At 39.9% G+C, this 8,936-nt stretch overlaps 1 protein-coding gene across 1 annotated transcript in view; it reads left to right on the top strand.

The window, feature by feature from the left end:
- The window catches only part of LOC106510766 (heparan sulfate glucosamine 3-O-sulfotransferase 6), an 8,796-nt gene extending 1,492 nt beyond the window's left edge, over nt 1-7,304 (top strand). Inside the window, exon 2 of the mRNA XM_013999482.1 lies at nt 5,750-7,304. Coding sequence (XP_013854936.1) covers nt 5,750-6,368 — 619 coding nt within the window. The 3' untranslated portion in view covers nt 6,369-7,304. The remainder of the gene's footprint in view (nt 1-5,749) is intronic.
- Nucleotides 7,305-8,936: the final 1,632 nt, after the last annotated feature.

Genomic DNA, 8,936 nt, shown 5'->3' with positions numbered 1-8,936 from the left:
GTGTGTGTGTGTGTGTGTGTGTGTGTGTGTGTGTGTGTGTGTGTGTGGTGTTTACTTGTTAGGATTTAAGGGAGCGCCAAGAGTGTGTTGGCTTTTCTGCACCAAAAGGCAAGAAAATGACCATCTGACTGTAAAGGTTATATTAGGTAGAGCAAATGACTCAACTGGGCTAATGATTCGAATCCTCTCACTGAATCAGTCTGAGTCTAAATTAACACGGATTATACAGTACATGTGTTGTAAAAGAGCTAAATCCCTGGAAACGTTTTACACACAGTACATAGAAAAATTTTAATAGGTKTTACTATTTTGGTCATATATTTGATTTACATAGTTTTTGTTCAAATATTTCAGTCAWTTAGTTTGTATGTTGTTTCTTTATTGTAAAATAAACTTTTTTGAATAAAGCAAATGTGGCTTCTTAACATTCACCGCCTTAGTTTTTAATGAATTTATTTATTTTATGTTTTTGTTTTTGTTTTTTTTGCAGCAGGTTGGCTCAGATTCTCTAATAACGGGGGCTGTGTTTGCAATTCCTACAACAGCCTCTCCTGCCTTTTTATTTGTTTATTTTCAAACCTTATGAAAGTGTTAAATTATCTTAACCTGAAAAAGGTGGTTCTCATGTGTGTTATTAATTGAATTTGTTTCATGACTCTTTGTACACAAGCAGCAAATAAATGGAAATATTGACTGTGCAAATCTAAAGAAATATTGTCAGACATCTTGCAACAAATTACAAAATTTACTRAAAGGATAATTTCCACAAGTGATCACTGGATTTAGTTGTAAACAAAGATGAGGAATATCTGCTATTTCCTAACACAAATTTTACCAAATCTCATGACTAACATTAACCCTCAAACTATCATTTAATGTTGTAAAAATTGCATTAAAATAATTATAATTTTCTTTGAAAAGATTTTTTTTATAATTGTGGGTTTTGACAGCTATTATCTTTGTCTGGTGGAGTTTTCACAGCGACTCTTCAAAGAACTTTTGTTGTGAGGAGTCTCCATTCAGCATCATGAATATGAATCGGCTCTCTGTATTTTTTACCTTTACATCACTGTTCAGCTCATGATGCTTAATTAGCTAGTTATGATCAAAACCAAAATTATTTTTGGAGAACCACTAGTCTGAGAACAATGGCGCTAGAAGATCATTGCTGGACCAACAAACTTAAACTGGTTAGTTTCTATGACCTCGACCCAATCATGACCGTACTCCGAGGCCAACATGACCAGTCCTGCTTTAAATTCTCAAACACAAAGCCACGTCGATGCATGTGGGCCCCAAGTCATGCAAACACTAGTACTACGTTCCACCCAGGACGCCAGCTCTCCACCACAATGATGATAACTCTAGCATGCATAATGGAGAAGCGCTGCTTTCTTAATGCACATAAAGACCTCACTAAGACCCTCCACATCCTGTTGGATTTTTTAATGCTATATTCCACTGAGACTTGTTTTTTGTTAGTAATAAATAAAGCAATCAAAGTCCTTTAAATGAGGATAAGCATATTGTTTAAATTGTCTCTGTAGCTGATGGTCAAATTCATGCCACGTCCAAATTTTACCAAGCCAGATTGCGGTTTGGCTAATTTCTTTTAGCTTCGTTTTGTCATTACTGCAGTTTCTGTTTTGCGCTTTCATGGAAATTACATACTTCTGTTGAATAATCCCCCTTTAAAGCAATAAAAATGTCAGGTTAAGATTCTGACATTAGCTCACTGTTACCTAAATATCAAGTTACATCAAGACCTTGAATGGAAAATATTACGTGAATCATTTATTTGTCCACCACATCCAAACGAATCACCCTTCCCACTGCTTGGGAGGCGAGCACACACCGTTCAGACCTCAAATTGGAGCGATGAACAGTAGCCTGTGAGCTTGTAGTCCTTCAGACGGGACCTAATAAAACCCCAGCCCACCCACAAGGACTTCAGCTAAATGTGTGTGTGTGTGAATGCCGGGGCAGATTTGTACACACAGATAAAGGCACATCTGTGCACTGGAAAACTCCCTGGCATTTCTGCAGTAAAGGTGCGATGAAAACAAACATCAGGTCGCTGCGTCTCCCTGACCATGAGAGTGATATCAGATTTAAAAAATTAAAAAAAAGGACTCGTCTAATCAAGACGTTTAATGAGTCTGTTCGCTCATCCTTGCCTCTTTTCCCTTCGTTCTCATCTTGCCTGTGTCCTTGCTGTTTTCCACTGCTGTGCGGCTTGAGATCACAGATGGGAACGCAGTCCAACATGTAAACATGATGTCAATAGAAGCCCCTCTAAGCCTCGAACAGGACACTGTGACTTCAATTAGCCCAACTGCAGGGAATTAAACAACCATTAGGAGCTGCAAACACACTCCCCAAAACTCCCTGAAGTCACGGACAAATAAAACAAAAAACTTTTCATTTCATCGTTCACATCTTGTGTGTTTTCCTTTGTATTCCTTGAGATACACAACCAGGATTGATGCCAATTTAGGTTTCCAGTCACTTCCTTTGAAAGGAAGAAGCCTCCTGGGAATCGAACCTTTAAGTGCATTGTGACCAAAAATATGTTAATTGAAGTGTGCGGTTCCTCCATTCTCTTTACTGGAAGTACTTAATTGCTCCTGCATGTTCTCTGATGGATTTTTGAGAGCCATTCTTGSAGGCGTAGGAAACACGGGTAGACAAGGTGTACCAAAGCGACACTTTTACTACAAATTACCTCAGAGGTTGATCCGTTTGAGTGTCTGAGAGTGGAATTTCCACCGAAAGAAACTTGTTAAACTTTCGTTGGATACAAATAGGACAGCTACTTTCATGTAGGACCCGTAGCTCAAAGCAGGTTTCAGGACAGTAAGTTTTAGTTTATGTCTTGGCTCAAAACATGCATTTTACAGCATCCCGACAGAGAACGAAGCCATAGAAACAGCCTTGTTTTTCAAAACTTCTCTCCACTCGATATTTGCTGATCTTAGTTTTGCTCCAGCCCTTTAATAAAACACAGATATTTCTCTTGAATACCCGGTGCTTGTGCATTTGGTGTTACCCTCATCACTGCGTGCCAGAAGACATGCTGGACTCGGAGCTGTGTGAGTTGGAACAGAGAGAGATGGAGAGGAATCCGCTCCCATCTCCAAACACAGGCGCTTCGCAAGCTCTTCACTGACAGACCAACCACGACGTCTTCGACCTGACCGCCACCACATGCCTGCTGAGAGGGGAAGGGGAAAGCATGGAAATAAGCTGAGGGATCTTTTCAAGCTGCATTCTTCACCGCTTCGATTTTTCTAAAACACGAGCCGAGTCTATCATTTGATATGTGTCTTTWTAGTCAGTGAAACGTGTTGTTTAATAAAACAAGACGGAGGTTATGAGATTCCGTTTTAAGCATCACAGTAGTATTTGAACATAAATGTCACAATACAAATGGGTTTTTCTTTCACTCTCATTTCCCTCAATTTAGATTCAGTCTGCACTGGCATGTTGTAAGGACTTGATCAAATAGAGGCTTTGGTGAACTTTTTAAAGTACTATACCATATATACTCGGCCTCTGAGTCATCTAAAATGGGATAAAGATCAAGAGAAACCAGTAATCCAGTTCCTTAAAAGCCTTGGGTGCCTAAAATACCTCGTGCTCTGATTATGATAAGCACCAGACCCAGGTTGGAAAGGAACAAATGAATCCTTCTGATCCAATATTTTTCCATTAGGACTCACTAAATGCACACAGTTTATAAATTAAAGTTAAACAATTAAAGGAAAGTTCTTTAATTTATTATTAACATAGGACCTTATTTTAGGGTCGACTCCAAACTGCTGTGTCTTCCAGACAAGCTTTGCAATTGTAGGAATTTGTTGAAATTGCTTCTTCTTAATTAGACTTTTGATTAATTATCTCTACGTATTTCTTCGTCCATCTTAAGACATTGTCAACACTTCTTACTCATCTGTAAGAATACATCTCAAATTGACTTTTATGTATCTGAACTTGCTTAATATGACCCCCCCGCACATGAAGCGGGAGTCATTTTGTATTCGTACTGTTTTCTTTTTTTTCTTCAGTGATTTTTGGTCAACCGTAGCACAAAAACGGTTGCACCGATCAACATAAAATTTGGCAGGGCTGTAGATGAGTCTGACCTACACTGCGCCAGCCAACGGTTTTGACGATAGACCCCATATTTGAGGAGGGGGCTCCATCCAAAGATGGGGTGTCTTGACATGCAAAAATGCTTATAACTCAGAAACTGTTCAACACAGAAGCTTCAGATTTCTTTTGTTGTTTAGCTCTGATGAAGCTCTATCCATCAGGCCAACCAATCAGTCCCGTCCCCCACCACCCCACACCCGGACCCCCAATTTATCTGAAAAAGGGGTATCTGGACATACAAAAATGGTTATAGCTCAAAAACTATTAAACATAGGAGCTTCAGATTTCTTTGGTTGTTTAGCTCTGATGAGGGGCTATCCATCAGGTCAACCAATGCCCCACCATCCCCCAACAAAAAGAYCCCCACCCAAACCACTACAATTTTGGGATGCACCTAGTAGCATGACATTTATTAAGAATAAAGACTTCTGAGTTCTGGTGCATTTGTGCGTGCGGGGGTCATTGTGTTACCACTATGCAGTATCTAGTTTTTTTGTTTTATTTTATTTTTTTTAGCTCTGATGAAGGGCTATCCATCGGGCCCACCAATGTGTGCCCCCAACGCCCCAGACCCCCACTTTATCTGAAAAAGTGGTGTCTGGACATAGAACTTTGCTTAAATCATCCTTCTTCACCCACTCAATCCCATGATGCATTGCAGGTGAAAGCTGTCTGAATGGAAAGCAGGAAACCAACAAAATACTCATTAATCAGTCGCGTTTACAGATCCTAAAGTAACAAAATTAAGTTTAAAAATAATAGCCAATTGCTATTTTTTATTTATAAATGTTATTAGAGATGAAATGTGTTTCAGTAAGTGTTGTGTAGGAGTGTTTTTTGTCATCATGTTTTTATTAAATTCACCTAATTGTTATGATTGGACACTTTAACCAATAACAGTTGGGGTTACAAGTTTCTGCTGCTRTTATTTTTAGGGTCAGAAGCTAAAATGTTTGGGAGCCATTATGGTAGACTGATTCTGAGCCTTGATATCTTGTATCAGTGAGCAACATTGGTCCAATAATTAGGTCTATACTATATTTAAACCTCAACAAGAATTACTTCCAATGTAAGAAGAAACCAGGAGTTTTGTGTATATACTGTATTAKCAGTAAAAAATAATGCAACCTTGTTGTAAGGTTACAAAGTAATATTGGTATGACTGCAATTTGGCTATTCCAGCTGCAGGACACTGGAACACCGAAAGGAACAGGAGCAACAGTTATGAGCTTGTTTGGGAGGAAGCAGCGGATGAGAGGAAATTACTTTCCTGACGTTAATATACCCTTGTGGTTTTTCTTACTGTAGCTGTTCACAGACTCTCTCTCTCCCTGTCTGCAGTGACATGGTTGCTTCATCGGTGCCAGCAGTTAAAGTCATGTTTATCTCCCTGTAATCACAGATTTAGGCCTCTAATAACAAAGCAAGAGGAAAAAGCCCTGAAGGCAAGGGGGGCAACATCAAAAGAATGGGCTGGGAACATTACAGAATGTATTACATTATAGATACAGTGAAAATGTTGGATCTTTTATACATTTTATACATGGTGGAATTACAGATTAATTTGTTTCTCTTCTTTTTTTTCTTTTTATAGGAGTTTGATGCCTCGCACTCTGGAGGGTCAGATCACCATGGAGAAGACCCCGAGTTATTTCATCACCAAAGAAGCTCCACGTCGTGTCTTCTTCATGAGCCGCCATACCAAGCTCATTGTTGTGGTCCGAGATCCTGTGACTCGGGCAGTTTCTGATTACACTCAAACCCTGTCCAAATCCCCCGGGCTGCCGTCTTTCCAGAGTCTGGTCTTCCGCAATGCCACTGCAGGGCTCATTGACACTTCGTGGAGCGCCGTACGCATTGGAATCTACGCCAAGCATCTGGAGAGCTGGCTGCGCTACTTTCCGCTCTCGCGCTTCCTTTTTGTTAGCGGGGAGCGCCTGGTGACAGACCCAGCTGGGGAGATGGGCAGAGTTCAGGACTTTTTAGGTATCAAACGTGTGGTGACAGACAAGCACTTCTACTTTAACCAGACTAAAGGTTTCCCCTGCCTGAAGAAGCCCGAGGGGAGCAGCAGGCCCCGTTGCTTGGGCAAGTCCAAGGGCAGACCCCATCCTCAGATACCTTCTGAGGTCCTGCTCAGGCTTAGAGACTTCTACAGACCCTTCAATCTCAAGTTCTACCAAATTACCGGCCACGATTTTGGCTGGAACTGAATACCTTTTTACCAAAGCTGTTAAAACCCATCAGTACCAGCCTTGTTCTGTGCACCTTCAATTGCATAAATATGCCTTTCCTTCCTTCTAAGCAAAGACCAAATGGCAACATATATTTCTTTATGGGTTGTTAAAGCTGCAACTTTTCAGCCACTTTAGCAATAGAGAAGTCCAAAACGTAAGCTCAAAGGAACCGTTCGAAGACAAACACACACCATGCTGATGCACATTATATTTATTTATTTTTTCTTTGGCAAGTGCTGGAATTTTGTTGAACTCCAAAACCATGTTCAAAAAGACTTCACAGCACAAACTGAAAGTAAACATAACACCAGAGACAAACCAGTGTTGCAAAGTAATGCGACCACAGTTAAACTTTTTAGTTCAACCCTAACCTTAACCCTCAGTAAATCACTTAAAATGTGTACGCAGTTTATACACTTACTGGATGCATTATTTATGCTTGACCAGGGATGCAGTACCTGTGTGCAAAATGTAGTTCTTCATGTCATTTGATTTTATTTATGTGTTCATAAAATCTGAAAATAACATTTGCATTTTTTAAAATGACTGACTTCTTCCACAAATGGTACTAATACAGAACTGTGTCTTTCTAAGCCTAATTTATTAGACAACAAACCTTTAGTGACGTTTTCTCTCAGAAATTTGTCCTTAACATTCTATTGAAAATTCTGACTAAATCCATGATTTGGAAGCATGTCTTGGAGTCATTTATTCACTGCCTTCACTATGTTCTGGTCTTTGTTCTGAACCCAAACAAGTCCACTTTCCTGCTGCCAAGAACATAGCATCCATACATCTGTTGGACAGATGATTGCTTCCTGGCAGAAAACGAACAGGGTGACCAGAACAGAAAATGTAATTAATCACTTTTGTATGATTTTATGTCAGAAGTAAAGCTTCAATTTATTTACAGAAAAGTTCCTGAATGATGTGTTGAACTCATAACTACTTTGAAAGTGACTCAGCACTGATTTTAATGGATATAAAACGGAACTCATGAGTCTTTTATTCCATTAGCTTCTGGAACTTAATCTCATTCAACACTGGCTTTTCTAAAAAAAAAAAAAAAAAGACATTGCCTTTCACTGCTACATTGCCAGTATAAAACGGAAGGGCCTATCATCTTAATAACATTAAATAGAGCAGGAAATAGTACACTGTGCATCCATTGGCTTATGACTATCTGAGGTTGGGTCGCAGAGGTCCAAGAGCGAAACACCAGACAGTGATTTCCCTCGCTACACTCTTCAGCTCCTGCTGGGTGATCCCAAGGTGTTCACAGGCCAGAGAGGATAAATAACCTCTCCAGTGAGTTCTGGGTTTGGCCTGAGTTCTGTCTGTGGGATGTGTCCAGAAGGCATCCTTACCAAATAGTGAAGCATCTCAGCTGACTCCTATTCATACGGAGAAGCAGTGGTTATATTCTGTGCTTCCCTGGATGGTGGAGCTCCACACCTTATCTCTACGGCTGAGCATAACCACACTGTGCTCATTTCTGCCACTTGTGTTTCACAATCTCACATAGGCATTGGTTGGAATGTAGATAAACCAGTAAATTGAGGTCTTTGCTTTTCTACTTCGCTTGGTAAAATAACATCTATTGAGAGATTGAGCTCTCATCTTTTTACTTTTTTCCTATAATTATAATTTAACAGAGTTTATTTCTGAAAAGGTCTGCAGCATTCAGTCTTTACTTTCTCATTTGTATCAGACAGTGTCTCCTTCTCTAAATTACATTTTTAGCTACTGAACACGTAGTTTATACTGTGTAGATGTCAGAATTTAGAATAACTTTTTCTTCCAAAACATGGACCTTTGTAATAATCCATATAAAGACAGGTGTGGGGCAGGTCTAGTTGGCTTACTGCTGACTTGGTAAATGATTTGTTAACTGAATGCAGGACAGGTCTGGCAATGACATTTCATGTGATGRCATGCCAYAGCTGGCCCAKTTGTGGTTTGGTTTATGTTGTCCAGATCCGTTTAATATGAACRGAGAATCTATGTAATTACAAAATTTCATGTTTCAGGATATGTCCTCCAAACAGGTAACTTTTTTTGACAAATACAATTTAAATCAGACTTTGCACCACCAAACATGATAAATGTTCATTTTTTGTAAAAACTAACACATTATCATCAGGTTGCAGTAAACTGAAGACCCCCAATCTGCAGTTCAGCCGAAGGAGTCCCAAAAGTTTGCCAACGTGGACATACATGTTGAATCCTTGAAATGTATACACTTCTGAATCAAGTGGTGGAAGTGGGCTACATTTTAGAGGATTTGGGATAGCTGATGGCATTCTGAGGGTAATTCTCAAGTTAACGTGAGAACAGTGAGTTTTCTGATGTGGAAGCAGTCGATTTACTGGAGTGATTGGAGAATCTTTGACCTCTCCGCTGCCATCTGACCTGTGAGCCAGATTGTCATAAAGTGCTGACCGCTACAACCGTACTGCTTAATGGAGTCACCCTGCATGAGTGTGAATGGATGTGACACACACACACACACACACACACACACACACACACACACACACACAC

The sequence above is a fragment of the Austrofundulus limnaeus genome, unplaced genomic scaffold (genome assembly GCF_001266775.1).
Source record: "Austrofundulus limnaeus strain Quisiro unplaced genomic scaffold, Austrofundulus_limnaeus-1.0 Scaffold2308, whole genome shotgun sequence".
NCBI lineage: Eukaryota > Metazoa > Chordata > Actinopteri > Cyprinodontiformes > Rivulidae > Austrofundulus > Austrofundulus limnaeus.
Note: the sequence above shows the minus strand (reverse complement) of the source record. Positions and strands in the feature narration are given on the sequence as shown.